Source organism: Panthera leo, chromosome A1, assembly GCF_018350215.1.
Source record: "Panthera leo isolate Ple1 chromosome A1, P.leo_Ple1_pat1.1, whole genome shotgun sequence".
In the NCBI taxonomy this organism is placed as follows: Eukaryota; Metazoa; Chordata; class Mammalia; order Carnivora; family Felidae; genus Panthera; species Panthera leo.
The window spans coordinates 208,977,113-209,000,459 of record NC_056679.1 but is presented as its reverse complement, the minus strand read 5'-3'; the positions used below and the strand labels follow the sequence as shown (position 1 = coordinate 209,000,459).

The window sequence follows — 23,347 nt, the reverse complement described above, 5'->3', positions numbered from 1 at the left end:
TATTTCTAATACCCAAAAAGTTCTCTAATGCTCCTTCCTGGTCATTAGTTATTCCATATCCCAGGTAACTACTTTTCTTATCACCACAGGTTAGCTTTGCCTGTTCTTGAACTTCAGATAAATGAAATCATATACTATGTTAAGTAAATACATTCTTATTCTTAGAAACATGAACTTTTAAAAGAGTATCAGAATTGAAAAGATATTTGGTATCTTTCCAATTTAAAAAGAAAAAGCTTAAAATAAATTGCATTTCTATTTTATGTTAAAAGAATTTTACTACCTGAATTTATGTTAATACAAAGTTTTAAAGAATCTTTTTTTAAAGCACTCTACAAAGTATACCAACACATGGAAATCAGTACTTGGTCTGTGGAGTTTTTGGGGGGGCATATAAGCAAAGCACTAAATAGTAGCTTTGAGTAATATTAAGTATTAGGACTTATTCTGCTTAACCCTTACAACAACCTTAAGAGAAAGATGTCTTATTATTCTCATTTTCTAGTGAAGTATCAGACTGAAATATTAAGAAAGTTACTCATCATTTTATAAGTGACAGACCTGGGCAAGGAGTTTATTGGACATGTACACAAAAGAATGCCCACTGCATCTTTTTATAACATCAAGAAATGTGAAACAATCTATCCAATTAACAGCATCAACTGGTTACATCGCAACAAAGGAATACTATTATACGACACACTTACTGCGGTGATCTCTCTGCTGCCACTCTTGAATACTCTCTCCACAACTAAACTAGCATCCCAGATATTTCTGAAATAAAAACATGTTTTAACAATTATGCCATATAAACAAAACAATTACAATATGTACTAAATTCCTCTCTATGTATTTATTAAAGTACAGCAATGATTTCATTTAACATTTCATGAAGTTATCCAAAAGATGGAAAACAAGAAAATGTCTAAACCTGACATACCTAAGATATTTTACATAATACTGTCGAAGAAAAATCAAAACACGATGGGCAGTGAATTATAAACAAGAAAGCTTATAATGCAAAAACAAACTTATAAAGGAGTGCTGCAGTGTTTCACATTTTTGAGCAAATGATTGAAATGAAAGCATACATCTCAAATCTAAGACAAATACACAGCAGACAGGACAATTAACTAGATATGACAGACTAATTGCAAAAATGTTGTAATTCTTTATCCCTCCTTATACCTATCCTTTATGAGTTCGATGTGCCTCTCATAACAAGGAATGTATTTCCCATTTTTCAATGGACTCTTTTTTAAAGTTTATTTTGAGACAGAGAGAGAGAGAGAGGGAGCACGCGCGCACAAGCAGGGGAGAGGTGGAGATAAAGGGAGACAGAGAATCCCAAGCAGGCTCTGTACCATCAGCGCAGAGCCTGATACAGAGCTTGAACTCACAAACCGTGAGATCATGACCTGACCTGAAATCAAGAGTTGGACGCTCAACCAAGTGAGCCACCCAGGTACCCCTGGATTCTATTTTTGAATCTAGGTTGGCCTGGAGACATTCCCCTGGTCCAGCGAATGAAGTGAAAGTGATGGTAAAGCCAAATCTAAACCCAGTTATCAAGAGGCTTTGCCAATTTCTACCCTTTTTCATGGGACCTTGCTACCACCAAGTAAATAAACCCCGGCTAACCTGCTAGAGGATGAAACCATGTGAAGAACAACCCAGCTGTCCCAGCAGATGCCATTCTAGACCAGCATACAAACATGACCCTAAACATGTGCGAATCCAAGACTAGCAGAGCTCTCTTCAACCTCATGGCTGATTGCATATAAATGAGTGAGCCTAGCCAAGACCAGAACTGCCTAGCTGACTTGCAGACACATGTCACTGAGTTATGGAGTGGTTTGGAACACTACGTATTAATATGTACGTGTATACATATGCATATATGTAAACCACAGCAACAAATATAGGTGGTTATATGATAAAAAAGTTAAACAATAGAATACAATCTTATTAATGAACAAATGAACTAAAACTGTAAGTAAAATTTAACAGAAATAAATGATGGCCCAAATTTAGAGTTAAAAATATTCACACAAAATGGGACAAGGTGAGCAATAGTTGGGTTATTCCATACAAAACTTACCCCATGATTCGAGAAAAGTAGATGCAAATACCATTGTGTTTTCCAGAGTACACGATCTCTGGTGCAGCCATACAAGTCATACTTGCGGCCTGAGTTGCTGGATTTCCTGAAGCACACACTGGTGTTGACATGGCAGGAGGGTGTACACCTTGTATGCACATAATAAAGACAGACGTTTAAATTTAACCTTAAACATTCAGAATTCTCAATAACCCAAGCCTGCGTGTCTAGACCCAAAGGTAAGAATATTTACAAAAATACTAGTATAAACAGATATTGAATTTGGTTTTCCCTGAAAAGAAGAGACTCAGACTTGGATGGATGCTCCCAGGTAGGCTTTCAAGTGTCAGCCTGCAGGATAAAAGGAAAGAAAGCTTGCAATCACTACTCCTTAAACTGGGAGTCAAACAGAGCTAATTATACAGATGACATGGCTAAATAAATCCTGGTACCCAAATAAGGAGCTTTCCAGGTACACTGCTAAAGGTGTTCCTATGCAAAGGCATTCATGGCCAAATGTCAATACTTGCTTGGATGTGATTCGTATTAAATAGGGCAAGTTAATCTTTAACTAAGTATTTAGGATAATAACAGTGTTGGCTCTTCAAATAGTATAGCAATGTAAAATAAAGAACACAAGTACCTTGAGATGGTGTTCCCAGAAATGTTGGATTTGGGTATGAACTAGTACTAGGAATAGGAGAACCTGAAAAGAAGAATATAAAGATTTATAAAATAATTTCTCAATCCTTTAAATCTGATGAAATTAGAGAAGCTGTTTCTAAGCACGAGTGAGGAGTGGTACCATCTGTGACATATTCAAGATTTAGAGACTCCTCTTATTTCCCAGGAACTTTCTAACTATCTCCACTTTGGAAAACATTGAGGTGGGGGTTTACTCATTAAATCATTCACCTCCTTCCTTTTGAATGTCAAACGAGTTCTGTAAATACACTGGTTATGTATTATTTGTTCTCTAACATAAAGAACTCAATGTTACCATATCATCACTTTCAAGAGTTGGACATCTATATAATTATTCACCCAATAAAACAGTAGCAGTAAACAAGATATAATGAAAAGGTTTGTTCGTTAAAATATGCTATATGGAAACTACATAGTTTCTAAAGTTCAAACTATTAGAAACAGTCTCGGGGCACCTGGGTGGCTCAGTTGGTTGAGTGTCTGACTTTGGCTCAGGTCATGATCTTGCGGTTGGTGAGTTCGAGACCCCATCGGGCTCTCTGCTCTCAGGACAGAGCTTGCCTCTGCCTCCCTCTCTCTGTGCCCCTACCCCACTCTGTCTCTCTCAAAAATAAATAAAAACATTTAAAATTAAAAGAAAAAAAAAAAGAAATAGTGTCCTTTTGGGGCACCTGGGTGGCTCAGTTGGTTAAGCGTCCGACTTTGGCTCAGGTTATGACCTCGCGATCCGTGAGTTCGAGCCCTGCATCGGGCTCTGTGCTGACAGCTCAGAGCCTGGAGCCTGCTTTGGATTCTGTGTCCCTTCCCCCATCTGTCTACCCTTCCCTCACTGGTGCTCTGTCTCTCAAAAATAAATAAATGTTGAAAAAAAAAAAAGAAATAGTCTCATTTCAATGTTTCATACTCACTAGCGTAGACAGGAGACCCTAAGATGGGACCCACGTTACTTGGAGCAGGGAGAGTGGTTGGAAATCTCATCTGTGCTTCACCACCATACCTGTTTTTGTGACAAAAAAGCTAATCTTATTCAGCGAAATTATCCACCTTAAAAGCTGGAATTGTTCCAAGTCTTGCTTAGCTCCCAAATAAATCCTTTAAACACTAGAGACTTTATGTATTGTGTTTATAATGCTTACATATAAGCATAGATTTATAATAATAAATGTTGACTTGAATCTCTACCAGAAAGAATTATAAGGGACTCTAGCAATTTCTAAGAAGGGTCAGTACTATCCAGAATTTACTTAAGAGTATATGACACTGTAATTTTTATACAGATTATGGTTAGACAGCACTGGAAAAATTGTTTTAAGCAAATCAGACTTCAAATTCTTATCTTTAGCTAAATATTTTCCAAATAAAAATATTTCTTTGATACCAAGTTTCCTTAAAGTGATTCAGAATCCCTCAATGCCAATGATACAAATAAAGCAGAGTCGGTAGAGTGTTACAGGAAATACAAAAGATATAGTAACTGGAGTAGAAAGAGGTGAAAAAAGAATATTAGACAGAAGTTACCTAGAGCAAGGGTAACAATTCATACATTGTGCTAATCTAGCAACTTCCATTAGTGTTATAATCTTTCCAGATTTCAACCTTTTGCAAAAGAATTTTAGTAACTTGCCTAAATACTTCCTCAACTGTTTGGCAAGCCCTTAAAAACCATCATGCTGGCCAATGCAACCACTTAAAAAAGTGGGCAAGAACAAAAGAAAACGGACATATACCTGAAGAAAGCCCGAGTAGCCCATGCAGATACTTCTCTGTCACAAGCAGCAGTGGAACAAGCAAGGATAAGGCAAGTTGCACAAGCCTGGTCTTCCTGTTAAAAAAATATATATATATATTTTATTTTAAATGTTTATTTTGACAGAGAGAAAGCATGAGCAGGGGAGGAACAGAGAGGGAGAGAGAGAATCCCAAGCATGCTCTGTGCTGTCAGCAGAGTCCTATGTGGGGATCGATCTCATGAACTGAGAGATCATGACCTGAGCTGAAATCCAGATTTGGACATTCAACCGAATGTGCCACCCAGGCGCCCCAAACATAAACATTTACAAAGAAGTTTTGGTTATTGCTGTACCCTGTGTTTAAGTCTGCGCCTAGCACAGAGCAGGTGCTCAATATATATTTGCTAAGTGAATGAGATCAGGTGGTATGAAAAAGGAGAAAATTTATCATAGGCACTATCATTAAAGGGTCCTTTCTTTTTCTTTTTATCTAGATTCTATTTTAGTTTATTCCCCTAATTTTTTTTCCTCATGGTCTTTTTACCTTTTAGAAAATAACAACAGTAACTAATATCTATTGAGTACCTGTCACGTGCCAGGTACTATTTTAAGAGGACAACATATATCAATCCCCACACCATATACTACTATAATGCATACTTTTTGGTATGTATGTATGTATGTATGTATTTAGAGCAAGAGAAAGGGAGAACACGTGCATGTGTGGGAAGGGCAGAGAGAGAGGGAGAATCCCAAGCAGACCCCACACTGTCAGTGCACAGCCCTATAAGGAGCTTCAGCTCACGAACTCTAAGATCATGACCTGAGCCGAAACCAAGAGTTGGAAGCTAGCCGACGGAGCCACCCAGGCGCCCCTATCGAATGCATGTTTTACACATGAAGAAACTGAAGCCCACAGAATTCAAGTACTCTGCCCTTGTGGTGGAGCTGGTGATTTGAATCCAGTGTCTCTGTATTTAACTTTGATCTGATATTCTTGATCTTAAGCTTTCTGAGTTTTACCTTGTCAATTGTAGCTGTGGCTCTGAAATACTAACGGCCCCATCACTATTGCCCCTAATTTTTTCCTCAGGTCATTGGCAAAAAAAAAAAAAAAAAAAGATTTGTTCATAAAAAATGCCTTGTGTTTTATCATATAAGTTGGAACATCAGTCTCTTACTAGTATACTTTAATAAGAACTTATCAATAACAAATGGAAATCTGAGTTTACTGCACAAGCTTTACCTATTAATACTGCTCCCAAATATCAGTATATACATAGCGACTAAAGAAAGGAAGGCTGCTAAGATTGCCTGTTAATTATAGTATTTTGATCCTAACTTACATAAAATTGAGCTTTGACTCCCATTGTTTCATTGTTTAAAATATATTAAAAAAAAAATACAAATAATTACCTGATGTAATTTAAAGAACCTTTCAATTTCTTCTCCATCTCCACCCACATTACTCACAAGTAGATGCCTCAGTTGATCTACAGGTCTAAGTTTATGAAACATAAGACTCCCCTAAGAAGTTAAAAAAAAAAACCACATAAATACATAAATAATAGATTTATAGAGCATGGCTGGATCAACTGACCCTGGTATTTTACTTAATAAAATCAATAAAACAAAACCCTTCAAGAATACCAAGCAAACCAGTCAAAAGGAACATCTACATTTCAATTCCCAACCTATACTAGATCTATACGTCCATAAACAAAATTAAAGAAGAAAACACTGCTCTGTAAGACACATGACATGTTCATAGGGCATGTACTATCACCAGGCATAAAACACAGGTTTATAAAATGTCGTATCTACAGAGCCAGAGCCTTTTAAATTAATTTGGGATTTATTCTTTGGTGAAGGTCAGTGTTTTCTTATTAGATTTAGAAAGTTCTGATATAGGTTCAAGTAAACACTCAAATTTAGAATATGATAAAAGGTGTCCCTCAGAGCAGAGGATTAAAGTTAGATTATCCATTAATCATGTTGGCATAAGTATGTCCATTTAGAAAAAAATGCTGGATCCTTAATCATACACCAAGATACACTCCAAACAGATCAAAGATTTAAATGACAAAATAAAACTATACTAGTACTGAAATAAACTATAGGTGAACTTTTTATACACCCCAGAATGAGGAAGTTTTTGTTTTTGGTTTTTTTTTTTGCTAATTTCATAATTCCCAAAGATAACAGAAAATTTTGACTACTTATATGCTTTATCCCTAGGGGAAAAATCTCAATGAACAAAATGAGAAACTAGGAAAAATAGGACACTAAAATTACAAAAAGTCTCCTTAATAAAGAGCTTCTATAAATCAAAAAGAAAAAGAAAATTCAATAAAATAGGAATAGTTCATAGAAAAATAAACATTTAAAAAGACTGTCCATCTTACTCTTAATAAAATGATGTATTATAGTTGGGACAAGATGTAAGGAAATAGGCACTCAATATTCATCAATATTGAATATATGCATATATGTATGAATATAGGGGAATCTGGCAACATTTATCAAAATTAGAAATGCACATATTCTTTGACCCAGCAGATGCAGTGCTACAGCTTTATTCATACAAACAGAAAATGATACATGCACAAGATTGTAGCATTACAAACAGCAACAGATAATCCATTAATAGGGGCCTCATAAAATATGGCACATGGATATAAAAGAAAACCTTTCAAACATAAAATGAGAAAGTTCTTTATATGATTATATGGAAAGATCTCTAAAGTATATATCTGAAATATAAAAAGCAAGATATAAAACAGTGTATAGAATACACTACCATTATTTTATAGTTTGTACATCTGCACCTCTGGAAGGACACACAGATGCTGATGACATACATGGGTCTGTAGGGAAGGGACCTCAACTGCAAGGGAGGATTTACTCTGCGTACTCCCTGTTATGCCATTTGAATTTTGTTCATGCATTACTATTCAAAAAACAAATACCAAACAATGTTTTTTAATAAGCGAGAATTACAAAAAACTTGGGTTATTTTATTTTATGCCACTCAACACTGGTACTAAAAAATGCTGCTTCAGAAAAAGTATAACACTTTATAAACAAGTTTTTTGTTGCATTTTTGGTACTTAACAAATTATTCCTTAAGAATATCTTTAAGAATAAAACTTCCTGAAGCACTTAAGTAAATGACCCTATTAAGCAAATATTGCAGAATATCTTAACATTAAACACTGCTTCTTTTTTGACCCCACCTTAAGAGAACGTGTACATACCTGTGCTGAGAGGAGAACAAATTTCTTTGGAGGCAACATGTGCTGCTGTACCACAACTGGTGAGTCAGTTATGGGAATATGATCCTTATTTAAGGGTGTAATAATTTTATCTACTTTCAATTCATCTATTGCAGAGAGAGCCCATGAATGACCATCAACACGGGTTGTCATCTACACAGAAGAAATAAACATTTTATACCTGTTATTAAAGTTACATAAAGCAAAACCTTGTAAAAAGGAAAAATATATAGGTCTAATCTCTAAGAAAATGCAGAATTTCATAAATTAATAACCCATGAATGTGAACATTCTCAAGTTTCTATTTAACGTTCTACTGTCTATTCCTCTAATAAGGCCATCTTCTATGACAATAATCTTTCATACTAGAAGGCAGAGGCAAAATTTTCTTATGATTAACTGTAAACAGGGGTGCCTGGGTGGCTCAGTCGGTTGTGTCCGACTCTTGATTTCAGCTCAGGTCATAATCTTGCAGTCATGGAGTGGAGCCCAGGGTCAGGCTCCACACTGGCAGCATGGTGCCTGCTTGGGATTCTCTCTTGCCTCTCTTTCAAAAATAAATACATAGGGCGCCTGGGTGGCTCAGTCGGTTAAGCCTCCGACTTCAGCTCAGGTCACGATCTCGCGGTCTGTGAGTTTGAGCCCCGCGTCGGGCTCTGGGCTGATGGCTCGGAGCCTGGAGCCTGCTTCTGATTCCGTGTCTCCCTCTCTCTCTGCCCCTCCCCCGTTCATGCTCTGTCTCTCTCTGTCTAAAAAATAAATAAATGTTAAAAAAAATTTTTTTTAAATAAATAAATAAATACATAAACTTCATTTAAAAAATAGATTAACTGTGAACAGTATTTACTAGGATTACAATTCTTTCAATAACCAAAAACTATATCCTACCATCTTTCCAGGATAGATTGGATAGGTTTAATACTTCCCTTCGTTGACATACAGATTTTTGTTCTCTTCTGAAGCTTTTGCTTTCTAAGCTACTTCTTTTTAAAGTGTTTTAATTTTCTAAAGTACTTTTATTATAAAAAATTTCAAACTTCTAAAAATGTTTAAAGCACAATAAATGTCTATATTCCCAATACCTGGATTCAATAACTATTAGCATTTTGCCATATATAAATATATATATATATATATATTTTTTTTTAACTGAACCATTTGAAAATGATATATGTCACTGCTATATACTTTTCCATGCATCTCCTAAAAATAAGGGTGTTTTCTTAGATAACCATGCTACTGTAACATTTAAGAATGTTAACAATAGCCTAATGCCCAGTCAATACAGAATTTCCCCATTGTTCTAATGTCTTATATAGCTGTTTTGGGGAGAGTATAATTTGGTTAAAGTCCATGCACTACATTTATATTTGGTAACTGTTTTTCTTTTTAAAAGTCCATATTTGGGAACAAGTATTATACAAATGAAAGGATATGATGCATAGTATTTGCTAAAAAAAATAACAGTTATCATTTTTAATCACTTATTGAGTGCTTCATATATGCCAGGCAGTATGCTGAGTGCTTTACACACATGAACTCATTTAATCCTACAACAAACCCACAAAGGCAGTATTCTTATACCTATTATAGACAAAGTAATTGAGGGCCACAGATACATTAAACACTTTGAGCCACAGCTTTAAGGAAATGGGAGCCAGAATTCAAACCTGCACTTTCTAACAATGTGCTTCCATCAGGATAAGGTTTGTATCTTAATGAGTTCTGAATCCTCACAGTCTACCACAGGATGAGACACATAGCCAGTGCTCAGTAAAGCTTAAATAATGGGAAAAAAAAAAAAAAAAGAATGAGAAAAATGCTTTTTGCTTCCATACCCACCCTCTACCCCAGCTCCCTGGGCCATGTCAGAAACTTGGAAGAGCCCATTCAAACCATGCCCCCATCCCTGGGGATGCTTTCTTCTTCCTGTCATCTACATACCTTTCCTGCTCCTCATAACTAAAAGGGCTTAAGTTTGAGAATAACCAGGAAGCAGTTGGCAGCAGCTGGAACCAAAAATCCCTTTAAAGAGATGATTCCAAAAGGAGTATATTTATTTGGTTTGATCAGCATCCTCAGGGGCCAAGCAGCATGGGTTATGCGAGGGCATTAAGGATTAACAGATAGGGGTAAATAGGAGATACCAATGGGAAGGAGCATAGATGGCTCCCCTAGCCATACTCTTGGTGGCTCTGGCCTCTCCTTAGCTCCTTCTATGCTGAGGGCTGAGACGAGCAGCCCAGGTGTGGGACTGGGCCAAGGCAGGCCGGGGCGGCAAACCTTACCTAGGAACTCCGTGTCGACATCATGGAATATGTGGTGATATCTGCTTTTAAAACACAACCATGTGTTTGTGTGTGTACATTTGTATATGCAGGGGAGAGATATGAAACAAGATGGGGAAAGGGTTGGTAATTCTTTAATTATGGGGGTTCGATTTATCATTCTATTTTTGTGCACACTTGAAAATTTCTACAATTAAACAAATTTTTGAATGCAGGCAGAACTATAAATTAAAGGCATCATTAAGATAAAATTCTAAGTCATAACTATAGTGGATGACCTCATAAATAACTGAAAATCTAATATATTTAAATGGGACAAAAGTCATTTCAGAAAAAACATGCATTTTGGGGTACATTATGAAAACCATTCTAAAAGGGCTCCAATGTCAAAACATATTTTTAATGATTAACCAACCTCAGAGGAAAAACAAAGAATTAACAGAATTCACTTATTTTCGATTTCTAATCATATATGAGTATTCAAGATAAATATCACAACATAAAGATTCTTACAATTTTACTCTTCAGTTAATATTATAAAATATATAAAAAGTTCCTTAAGATTCTCAGGATAACTTACCTGGGTTTCCATCATTGGCTTTTGGAAAGGAAATGTATCATGGTTAACACACCACAAAATGTCATTATCTTCATTTTCTGAGGCTGCCATCAGTAGAATACCTAAAGTTTAAAACACAAAATCTTATGGAATGCCAAATAATATGCATCCCTAATTACCTTAATTAGTAATATTAGTTACTAATATTAATACATATAACACATAATACATAACGTACATCACAGTAAGTAAATAAGTTACAAAATAAACGAAAATTAATCCCCTAAAAGGACATATAATTATTGGTAGGGTAGAATCATCAAGTGTTCCAGATCTTCTACTTCATTTCTTTTGGGTAAACACTTTTTTCACATCTTAAAATTTCTATTTTTTTCCCCTAAATATAATTTATTGTCAAGTTAGCTAACGTGTATATAGTGTATACAGTACAAGTATACACTTGTATACTATAAGTGTACTTGTACACTTATAGTATATAAGTGTATATAGTGTGCTTTTGGTTTCGGGAGTAGATTCCCATGATTCTATTATTTTTTAGTGTTTATATTTATTTTTGTGAGAGAGAGAGAGACAGAGAGAGACAGAGACAGACAGACTGGGGGAAGAGCAGAGAGAGAGAGGGAGACATAGAATCCGAAACAGGCTCCAGGCTGTGAGCTGTCAGCATACAGCCTGATGTGAGGCTTAAACCCATGAACCAGGAGATCATAACCTTAGCCAAGGTCGGATGCTCAACCAACTGAACCACCCAGGTGCCCCTTAAGTTTTCTATTTTAAAAATGTTGGCTTATTTATTTATTTTGAGAGAGAGCACAAGTGGGGGAGGGGCAGGGAGAAAGAGGGCGAGAGAGAATCCCCAGCAGGCTCTAGGCTCAATGCAGAGCCTAATGTAGGGATTGATCTCATGACCGTGAGATCATGATCTGAGCTGATATAAAGAGTCAAATGCTCCTCACTCTTTGCAAATGACATGACACTCTATATGGAAAACCCAAAAGATTCCACCAAAAAACTGCTAGAGCTGATTCATGAATTCAGCAAAGTTGCAGGATATAAAATCAATGCACAGAAATCTCTTGTATTCCTATACACCAACAATGAAGCAACAGAAAGAGAAATCAAGGAATCGATGCCATTTACAATTCCACCCAAAACCATAAAATACCTAGGAATAAATCTAACCAAAGAGGTGAAAAATCTATAGAAAGCTTATGAAAGAAATGGAAGACACAAAAAAATGGAAAAATATTCCATGCTCCTGGATAGGAAGAACAAATATTGCTAAATGTCAATACTACCCAAAGCAATCTACATATTCAATGCAATCCCTATCAAAATAACACCAGCATTCTTCTCAGAGCTAGAACAAATAATTCTAAAATTTGCATGGAATCAGAGAAGACCCCAAATAGCCAAAGCAATCTTGAAAAAGAAAACCAAAGCAGGAGGCATCACAATCCCGGACTTCAAGCTATATTACAAAGCTGTAATCATCAAGACATTATGGTACTGGCACAAAAACAGACACTCAAATCAATGGAACAGAAAAGAGAACCCAGGAATAATGGATCCACAAACGTATGGCCAACTAATCTTTGACAAAGCAGGAAAGAATATCCAATGGAATAAAAATAAAGACAGTCTCTTCAGCAAGTGGTGCTGGGAAAACTGGACAGCGACATGCAGAAAAATGAACCTGGACCACTTCCTTACACCACACACAAAAATAAACTCAAAATGGATGAAAGACCTCAATGTAAGACAGGAAGTCATCAAAATCCTTGAGGAGAAAGGCAAAAACCTCTTTGATCTTGGCCGCAGCAACTTCTTACCCAACACATCTCCAGAGGCAAGGGAAACAAAAGCAAAAATGAACTATTGGGACCTCAGCAAAGGAAGCAATCAGCAAAACTAAAAGGCAACCAACTGAATGGGAGAAGATATCTGCAAACGACATAGCAGATAAAGGGTTAGTATCCAAAATCTATAAAGAATTTATCAAACTCCACACCCAAAAAACAAATAATCCAGTGAAGAAATGGGCAAAAGACATGAATAGACACTTCTCCAAAGACATCCGGATGGCCAACAGACACATGAAAAAATGTTCAACATCACTCATCATCAAGGAAATACAAATCAAAATCACAATGAGATACCACCTCACACCTGTCAGAATGGCTAACATTAACAACTGAGGCAACAACAGATGTTAGCAAGGATGTGGAGAAAAAGGATCTCTTTTGCACTGCTGGTAGGAATGCAAACTGGTGCAGCCACTCTGGAAAACAGTATGGAGGTTCCTCAAAAAATTAAAAATAGAACTACCCAATGACCCAGCAACTGCACTACTAGGTATTTATTCAAGGGATACAGATATGCTGTTTTGAAGGGCCACATGCACCCCAATGTTTATAGCAGAACTGTCAACAATAGCCCAAGTAGGGAAAGAGTCCAAATGTCCATCAATGGATGAATGGATAAAGATGTGGTATATATATACAATGGAGTATTACTCAGCAATCAAAAAGAATGAAATCTTGCCATTTGCAACTACATGGATGGAACTAGAGGGTATTATGCTAAGTGAAATTAGTCAGAGAAAGACAAGTATCATATGACTTCACTCATATGAGGCCTTTAAGACACAGAACAGATGAACACAAGAGAAGGGAAGCAAAAATAATATAAAAACAGGGAGGGGGATAAAACATAAGAGACTCTTAAATATGGAGAACAAACAGAGGGTTGCTGGAGGGGTTGTGGGAGGGGGGATAGGCTAAATGGGTAAGGGGCATCAAGGAATCTACCCCTGAAAGCATTGTTGTACTATATGCTAACCTGGATGTAAATTAAAAATATAAAATTAAATAAAAATTAAAAAAAAAAAAGAGAGATGCTCAATGAACTGAACTACCTAGGTACCCCAACATCTTAAAATTTCTAAAGTTAGGATATAGTTTTTAATCAATGGGCTTATGAATTAATTATTAACTTTAAAAAAGCATATTTAGTACATAAAAATGTTGTCACTTTCAGTCAATGGTATCTAATATTCAATGAAATAGAATTTCATGTACTGGTTATCCCAAACACATCATGAATAAAAATGATGAAGCTAAACTAGTGGAATGGCAGAGATAAAAGAGACTATAAAAGCATCATCTTAGCAATACTAGTTGACATGACAGTTTGATTTTGAAATTTAGTCTGCTGTGTTCAATTCCAGCCCCTCCCGCTAACTTCTTTCCTTTATATTGACTTTAGTGACATCAGCCTTAAGTCCATTAAGGTTCTAGGTTTTAAAACCATAATTAAGGTAAAAAACTAAAACATTCTAAATTTTATTGGAAAATTTGTTATTTTCAAATGGCTCAAAAGACATTCTAATTTTAACAATTAAAAAAAAAACAACTTTAAATCTGATAGTATTTCAGAATTTACCTTTACTGTAAAGTGCTTTATGTACTTTTGAAGGTTTTTCCACTGTTGAAGATGCTGAGAATCCAGGAGGTAAGCGAACGTGAACCAGTGTCAATGTGTTAGGTCGTGCTAATGGCTGTCTGAATGGACAAGTGCTGAAATATAACCTTACACCTGATGATGGAGTAAAATTACACATCAGTAACAGAAAATGAAAATCCCGAGGTATATGTGTTATTGAAGCAATTCCACAGAGTAACACCAGACACCTGTTGAAGCCACACATCACTTTCCTGACTGATGCAAAGTCCTCATGTGTAATATGACCTGAAGTAGATTTCTAAGAAGCTGTCACTTGGAACTGACAGGTGAATCAACACATTTTAGTAGAAAGAATCTGCAACTTTAAGCCAAGGGAGTCCCTGTTCCTATTCAGGCTCCGTCACTGAGTATTAGCCACTTTACTTTTTAGGCCTAGCTTTACATCTATAAAATGAGGAGAAAGAACCAGGGAAAAATTTCTAATTTTCAAAATCTTTAACTTTATGAGTTATTAATATTGATTGATAATTAATACACAAGTAAAAATATATATCTAATAATAATTTTCCAAATCTGAAGATTATCAAGTTCTAACAGCAATAGCAGACATATAAATTAAACAACATACCTGCATGTGTGACTGCCAATAACTGACAATCCAGCGATTCAGAATTTTCAATCACTGCTATTTGAACAATTGGCTTAAAAACAGAACGATCTATGGTCCTACAAGAAAGGAAAAAAACTAAAGTTTATTTTTAAAATGGTCTACTAAATATATAAATATGCTAAAATAAGACTAACTTCTTAGAAAATTAATACAACAGCAGCAAGTGCCAGCAAAAACCCCTGAATATGAGTTTACATTAATATTGTTACAAGTAACCCTTTTCTGAAAGATCATAAAAGACTAATTCCATTGGGTAAATGGTTAATGAGGAACAAGGGGTTCTCAGAGCATCAAATTATCATTGTAAAGATTACCACTAATTAAAAAGAAGGAAAAATGAAACTTTATGACAGAGAGACCTGGTAAACAGCACCTTAGCCAAGTATTCCATAGTGCAAAAACTGGTAATAGGTACCTACTGATGTAACACTACAAGGAGTTCACATCATCTATGTAATACTGGCCAAAAAAAAAAAATTGTCTATTTTTTTAATCTAATGACAATGAAAAAGACAAATACAGAAAATGAGATATTCTACAAATAAGACTCCAGCACCCCACCAAATGTAGGGAAAAAGAAAGACAGTGAGACATCTGTTCTATGTCAATAAGACAAATGACCAATGTAATTCATGGGCTCTGACTGAATCTGGAGAAAAATGAAAAGAAAAACTGTTACGAGAGATTTCTGGGACTATTAAGTAATTTAATATGAACTGTATAATTACAAGATAGTATCACAAAATTATTAATTATTTTAGGTGTGGAATTGGTATTGTGCTTATATAAGAGAGTTGGGAAATGAAGGTTGAAGGATGTAAGGAGGAAAGTCATGTCAAGTCATGTCTGCAAGTTACTTTCAAGTAGTTCATAAGAAAGTCAGCAAATAAGGGAAAATGGTTAACAACTGTTAAATTTGGATAAAGGGTGTATCAGTTTTTACCATGCTGCTCTTCTAGTTTTTCTGGGATTTGAAAACAATTCCAAAAAAAAAAAAAACAAAACGTCGGGAGCCGAAAAAGGAAAAACTTTGTTTTAGATGGTCTGCCTTGAGAATTTTTTTTGTCACTGAAAAGCAAAGAAAACATTGATTTTTTCACTAGGATATCTCAATGCAGCAATGACCCAAGCACACAGAAAACTGAAGCTGAAAATTTGAGGCCTTTGTTATAAGAAGAGAATTTTCGCACTTGAGCTAAATTAGTTGTGATACATGTAAATCATAGTGTATAGTGTCTGAAGACTTGGCTGTAGCCTTGATTCTAGTATTTATCGAGGAGTCACACTTCAGATAAATCATCACACTCATTAGTTTTAGTTTCCTCAAGAATACAATGTGGACAATACAACTGTAAAGTTCCTGTATTCCCAAAGGGCACTTGTGTCAATTATCAGACCAACTAATCTTATACAACGCAGGCCTGTTAAAAGGTTGGAGTGTTTACAAGTGGGGAACTTTGAGGCATGTAGTTTCTTAGTCATAACTCCTGTAATTGCCTGTACAGACAACCTAAACATGTCAAAGTGTACTTTACACTGTAAAACCAGTCTGCCTTGTTTCAAACCATCCAACTTCAGAATTAAGAGTCTTTCTCTAGCAGCTCAAACAGAGCCTCCAGTGTCATCTCCTTCAGCATTCCTGATCTTTTAGAGATATTTTGCAGAGAAAAGAATCTTAGTATGCTGTACACAAATAGCTTAACTATGCCTGTAAATGAAATGTCTAACAATAAATTACATATTACCTAGCAATGTTTCCAGCAGCAGAGACAATAGAATTCTGCGAAACTGAGGCAACTCTGCTCATTCCTTGTCCATCGTGGCCCAAATCATAAACCTGTGAATAAAAAATTGTACCCACTTAAACATAACTATAACCCATGTGTACTTTACAAAATAATCTTTTAAGTAATATTTTATTAAAGAGACTCCTCCTTTTCAGGGATCCTTTAATTGTGGCACTTCAAACAGATTTGGTAACATTCAGAGATTTAAAATTTCACAATAAAGGGACCCTGAGAAGTAGTTTTTTTTAAAGAATTTTTTTTAATGTTTATTCATTTTAGAGACACAGAGAGAGACAGAGCCTGAGCAGGGGAGGGGCAGAGAGAGAGGGGAGACACAGAATCGGAAGCAGGCTCCAGGCTCTGAGCTGTCAGCACAGAGCCTGACGTGGGGCTCGAACTCACAAACCATGAGATCATGACCTTAAGTCAGATGCTTAACTGACTGAGCCACCCAGGCACCCCAAGAAGTAGTTTTTTAAAAAAGCACATAGCCTATAGGAAAAGGCTAAGAGTAACTGAATCTCCTTCTTAAAAACAGGGATGTTCTTCCCCCCACTTAAATGGCGGTGTAATATTAATACTTACCTGTATTACTCCTTTCTCAGATCGTGTATATAAAATATTTCTAGAATTATCAATTGCAATTTGAAGAATAGGATCTATAAGACAAAAAAAACTCTACATTATTCTTATTTCTTCATCCAACATTTAATGACTGTTTACTATATGCTAGAAACACAGAAATAATTATACTCAGTGTGTTCAAGAAACTTCGTTTAGTTTAATGAATCACTGTGTGAAGGGAAAAAGTTTAAAACTTCAGTCACAATGTTTTTTGAATGTATTTATCTTATCTCACTAGTTTTTAATTATTTCACCTGCCTAAATCTCTAATTCTATTAAAAACTCAGATATATTCGTTTACTCATATTCAATTTGTTCTAGACAGACAAAACATGTATTAGAGGTCTCTCTCTCTCTCTCTCACATATACACAGTATTGGTCTAAGTACATACAGCTATTTTAGACCCACGCTCTATGATGCTACATTCATAGGAACTTGGGAATAAAACCAACACTGTCTATTTTATAATCTCTTCTTCCTTTAAACACCTTATGAATATATACCAAATGTTATTTAATAAGACAAACTTTCAGTTAAGAATGAGAATTTCTGGGGGCACCTGGGTGGCTCAGTCAATTTAGTGCCCAACTCTTGATCTGGGCTCAGGTCATAATGTCATGGTTTGTGAGTCTGAGCCCTAAGTCAGGCACAAGCGCAGAACATGCTTGGGATTCTCTGTCTCTGTCTCTGCTCCCCCAGCCCCAAAATAAATAAGCATTAAAAAAAAAAAAAAAAAAAAAAGAATTTCTGAAGAAAACTGTGAAGTCAACAATCTGTTAAAAAAAAAACCTGTTTGCCAAATTTATTGTTTTCTACTTACCATCTTCTGAGAATGTAAACTGTAGCAATGAAGGAACAAGGAAAGAAAGTGCACTCTTTGAGTGGTTTATTTTCCTACATCTTTGGCTAAACCAACCTGCTTCTGCCTTAAAAGGAAAAATTGAAAGAAGGAAGACCTGTAAATGTAGGTACACCCATCAAAGCAACTACCATATACCCATGTGTACAAAAATCCTCAAATGGTAATGAAATACCAACAACTGTCAATAGACATACTATTCAGAATATTGTTTAGTCCTTTAATTAAAAACAGAAAATGTAGTTAGCCATAATCATATCACTGCTCTCAATGAAATCAGCTATTTCAAAACCTCACAGTGCTGTTAATACACCCATATTTTAGTTATCTTAAAAATTCTTTTATTTAAAAGCAGTAAAGCAAGGGCACATGGGTGGCTCGGTAGGTTAAGCATCCAACTTCGGTTCAGGTCATATCTCAGGGCTTGTGGGTTTGAGCCCTGCGTCGGGCTCTGTGCCGACAGCTCAGAGCCCGGAGCCTGCTTCAGATTCTGTATTTCCCCCTCTCTCTGCCCCTCCCCACCCCTCTCAAAAATAAATATTTAAAAATAGGGGCACCTGGGTGGCTTAGTTGGTTAAGCATCTGACTTCAGCTCAGGTCATGATCTCGCAGTGTGTGAGTTTGAGACCCGCATCAGGCTCTGGGCTGACAGCTCGGAGCCTGGAGACTGCTTTGTATTCTGTGTCTCCCTCTCTCTCTGCCCCTCCCATGCTCATGCTCTCTCTCAAAAATAAATAAATGTTAAAAACAATTTTTTTTTAATTTTTTTAAATAAATAAAAAATAAAAGTAGTAAAGCAAATAAGTGCAGTTTATAAGAGCTCAAAGAACACAGGAGAGAGGTACCTGTATCATCTCTTCCCACTTCAGCTAAAAGGAAATTTTAACAGCAGCAGCCATCACAATCACAATCTACAGTGTACTTCTCAATGACTGACTTTTGCCATGGGGGAGACAGAGGTCAAGCAGGGGAGGGCAGAGAAAGAGGGAGACACAGAATCCAAAGCAGGCTCCAGGCTCTGAGCTGCCCACACAGAGCCCAAAGCAGGGCTCAAACTCTTGAACCACGAGATCATGATCAAGCCGAAGTCGGACATTCAACCAACTGAGCCATCCAGGTGCCCCTCCCTACTTTTTTGATAATGAACAAAGCTAAGAGAAAATGGGTAAGAGATACTATGTAATATAAAAAACACAGCTGACCAGGGTTGTTGTCCTAGCTCTGCCACTAATTATGTGACTCTAAGAATGTTACTTTATCAGTTCCCTAACATTTACCTTATGAAAAAGGCAGTAATACAATAGGGATAAGACATAAAAGGGCATTTCAGAGTAGAGAAAACATACATGACCAAAAATACATGAAAAGATCCTCCCTCAACTCAACCAGAAAAAAAAAAAAATTTCCCTCTAATCACATCGGCCAAAATTAGTAAATTTGATAATAGTAGCATTAGTGGGGGTTGGTGGTGGGGTACATTCACAGAAGCCTGCTAAGAGTCTAAAACTCTTAGAGGGCAATATGAAAACATGAAAATACAATTTTAAATGCATATACTCTATAACCCAACCATTAGAATTAAAAGTCTCTAAACAAAAAAGTATCTACACATATACAACGGAGGCCTGCAAAAGCATTATTTGTGAAGAGAGAAACTGAAAACCTAGAAGTCCATCAAGAAAGGATTTGCTAAGGGGTGCCTGGGTGGCTCAGTCAGTTAAGCATCTGACTCCTGATTTTGGCTCAGGTCATAATCTCACAGTTCATGAATTCGAGCCCAAATTCAGGCTGCACTGACAGCACAGAGCCTGCTTGGGATTCTCTCTCTCTCCCTCCCTCCCTCTTTTTCAAAATAAATTTTAAAAAATTAAAAAAAAAAGAAGAAGAAAATTGTTAACAATTGTCTGCATTTTACAGACAAATATGCAGTAATCACAAAGAAACAATTTAGTGAGAAGCCAATTAATGTAACAATAAGTAATAACCTAAGTAAAAGCATACATACAGAAAAGTACATTATGTAATTGTATACGCGTGCGTGTGTGTGTGTGTGTGTGTGTGTGTGTATATATATAGACATACTTACATAAATACATAGCTATACTTACAATTATCAGTGGATCATTTTCTAAAAAAATAATATTCAGAACTGATAATGCTATTTATTTCTAGAAGAGAGGACTGGGTTTCATAGGCATGGTATAGTCAATGGAAGACTATGGTTTTAACTGTATGTATGAATACTTTCCCTAAGAATTTATTAGTATGCTTATATACTTAGAAAACAAAAGCAAAATCTATCCCTAAAAATGAAAAAAATCGAGAGACAAAAAAATGTTTATAAATGCTAGACTTACTTGGTATGCTACTTCATATAAACAGCCGTCCTTTCCAGCCAAAAAAATTCTGCCATTATCAGTGGAAGTTATTGTTAAAAGGTAAGTATTATCAGTGGGAAGAGAATATAAGGGATCTGGAAGCAACTGCATTCCACCACACATACTGTCATTAAGAACTCCAGAACCTATTTTTTTTTTAAAGAAAGAACACAGGAATCAGCTTATGAGCTTGTTTAAAGTTTGAGACAATCACTGCATTATCTTCAGAATTGTTATTTTTACTGAATTCTTATTGATCTATCCAAAAGCTTGTAGAACATAATTTTTAAATTATTATAAAAAGTCTGATACAATTTATTCAAGTTAAATAGAACCTATAATATGTACATACATAAAAAATTTATAACATATAGTAAGTTTAATATATGTAACATTATACAACATCAAAAACTCTCCCAAATTATTAAATTTTACAAACAAGCCTAAGGATGTGATAGTAATAATCATTAATTTGAGTCACTGAAGTTCAACATTTCACCCAGATTGCCATAATGCAAAAGAAACCACTGAATGTACTAGTAATAAACCAAGGTCTTCTTACGTTAAAGGAAAGAATGTACATTTCGGTATTGTGTATGTTAAAATGGCTATTCAAAAAACTAGAAACGAAGAAATTGAAAGCACTGCTGGAAAAACTCGCTAGTGTCAACTGTTTCTCTTTTACTACCATTTTATATTGTACATTTAAGGAGTGTACGTTAATATGGTAAACATATTCAAAATACTTGTTTGGTGAAGCTCCTAACCTGAAAGTACCATCCCTGTGGGGAAATATTATTTTGCTATGAGCAAATAGTCTGGAAAGTTAACTTAGTCAAAAACATTAGCTTTTAATTATATTAAACTGGCTAACATGTTTATTTTAAAAATACCACATATGGATTGCTATACCTGTTTGTAAATTAGCATAGCTAAGTCCAAGAATCACTATATCCACAGGGGTTGCCAAAACCAGCAGGTGCCGTACATGAGGTTGAAAGATGCCTAAGATAGAGGAGACATGGGTTAGGGATTATTCCAAAAAACTCCACTTACGCTATTTAAGCACTAATAGACCATGGTTTTACCATTACATCCACATCCACTATCTAAGCATTAATAGACTAATGGCTTTATCATTAAAATGAACTAGTGATTAAATAGTATACGAAGGGGACACCTGGCTGGCTCAGTGGGTAAAGGATGCGACTCTTGATCCTGAGGTCGTGAATTCAAGCCCCACGTTGGGTGTGGAGCCTACTTAAAAAAAAACCAAAAATCATTTAAATAGTATATGAAATGTCTGAACTCACTTTAATTTGATGTTAAAATATTACTACCTATGATCATTTAAATAAGCAAATAGTAATACAAAAAAGAACCATATTAAAAAAGAAACACTTCAGGGGCACCTGGTTGGCTCACTCAGTTAGTTAAGCGATAGACTCTTGGTTTCAGCTCAGGTCTTGATCTCACGGTTCTATTTTTTTTTTTAACGTTTATTTTTATTTTTGAGAGACAGAGCATGAGTGGGCAGGGGGAAGGGGCAGCAGAGAGAGAGAGACACACAGAATCTGAAGCAGGCTCTAGGCTCAGAGCTGTCAGCACAGAACCTGACGTGGGGCTTGAACCCACAAACCGTGAGATCATAACCTGAGCTGAAGTCAGATGCTTAACTGAGTGAATGACCCAGGAACCCCATGATCTCATGGTTCTTGAGACTGAAGCCCACATCATGCCCTACACTAACAGCAAGGAGCCTGCTTGGGATTCTCTCTCTCCCTCTTTCTCTAACCTACCACTCCTCTCGTGCAAGCTCTCTCTCTCTCAGAAAAAAAAAAAAAAAACTTAAAAAAAATAAAAGAAGCACTTCAGTATTTAATGCCATTTAAAATCAGCATTACATGGTACACCTGAGTGGCTCAGTCAAGTAAGGGTCCGACTCTTGATGTCAGCTCAAGTCATGATCTCACAGTTTCTGAGTTCAAGCCCCATGCTGGGCTATGCACTGAAAGTGTGGAGACTGCTTGGGATTCTCTCTCTCCCTCCTTCTCTGGCCTCCCCGCTCCCCGCTGCATGCATGCACATGTGCTCTCTCTCAAAATAAATTTTAAAAACTGTATTAAAAAAAACCTTTTAATTCCAAAATCAGAATGGCATAAAATAGTCTGTTTATTAAAATATAAAGCTTTTTATTTGTACACCCACATTCACAGCAGCATAATTCACAGCACCTACAAAGTGGAAGCAATCCAAGTGTCCACCAACAGATGAATGGATAAACAAAATGTGGTCTACATATACAATAAAATAGAATATGACCCAGTCTTTAAAAAGGAAATTCAGACACATACTGTAACAGGAATGAATCTTAAGATCATTATAAGTGAAATAAACCAGTCGCAAAGAAAAAATACCATATAATTCCACTTATGTCAGATGCCTACAGTCAAATTCATAGAAACAGATATGAGTTCATATATTAAATGAGTTTCCCAGATGAATTTATATATCAAAATCAGATAATTTATAGTTTCAGAGGGGACATTACCAAGTGAAAGCTTTTTTTAAAATTCATGCTAAGGTACTGTTTATTTTCTTTTTATGGTATTAACATTAAGAAATGCTTACAGGCACGAGATGACACGTCATGTTACAATGTCCAAAAACAGTGCCTTACTGATAGGAATAAAAGGAAATATACCTTATGTTACAATTATGGACATCTCTTCATGTATATACCTTTGGCCTGCTTAAGCGTATATAATGCCACAGAAAGTACAAAACTTTTACTTTCACTGATGAACACTGAGGGGTACAAAAGTCAGCTTTGTGTATCAAGCTTCCAGTCAGTTAAGCTGAAGGCACAGATCTTCTACCTAA

General features: G+C 35.9%; 1 protein-coding gene across 1 annotated transcript in view; it reads right to left on the bottom strand.

Moving 5' to 3' along the window:
* NUP155 (nucleoporin 155) overlaps nucleotides 1–23,347 on the bottom strand; it is a 71,892-nt gene that overhangs the window by 34,937 nt on the left and 13,608 nt on the right. The window contains exons 5-19 of the mRNA XM_042951774.1: nucleotides 21,377–21,469; nucleotides 20,444–20,610; nucleotides 18,048–18,153; nucleotides 17,187–17,260; nucleotides 16,560–16,651; nucleotides 14,773–14,870; nucleotides 14,124–14,276; nucleotides 10,680–10,780; nucleotides 7,794–7,964; nucleotides 5,953–6,063; nucleotides 4,534–4,628; nucleotides 3,715–3,803; nucleotides 2,745–2,807; nucleotides 2,102–2,249; nucleotides 708–774 (exon numbers count right to left, since the gene is read on the bottom strand). Coding sequence (XP_042807708.1) covers nucleotides 708–774; nucleotides 2,102–2,249; nucleotides 2,745–2,807; nucleotides 3,715–3,803; nucleotides 4,534–4,628; nucleotides 5,953–6,063; nucleotides 7,794–7,964; nucleotides 10,680–10,780; nucleotides 14,124–14,276; nucleotides 14,773–14,870; nucleotides 16,560–16,651; nucleotides 17,187–17,260; nucleotides 18,048–18,153; nucleotides 20,444–20,610; nucleotides 21,377–21,469 — 1,628 coding nt within the window. The remainder of the gene's footprint in view (nucleotides 1–707; nucleotides 775–2,101; nucleotides 2,250–2,744; nucleotides 2,808–3,714; nucleotides 3,804–4,533; nucleotides 4,629–5,952; nucleotides 6,064–7,793; nucleotides 7,965–10,679; nucleotides 10,781–14,123; nucleotides 14,277–14,772; nucleotides 14,871–16,559; nucleotides 16,652–17,186; nucleotides 17,261–18,047; nucleotides 18,154–20,443; nucleotides 20,611–21,376; nucleotides 21,470–23,347) is intronic.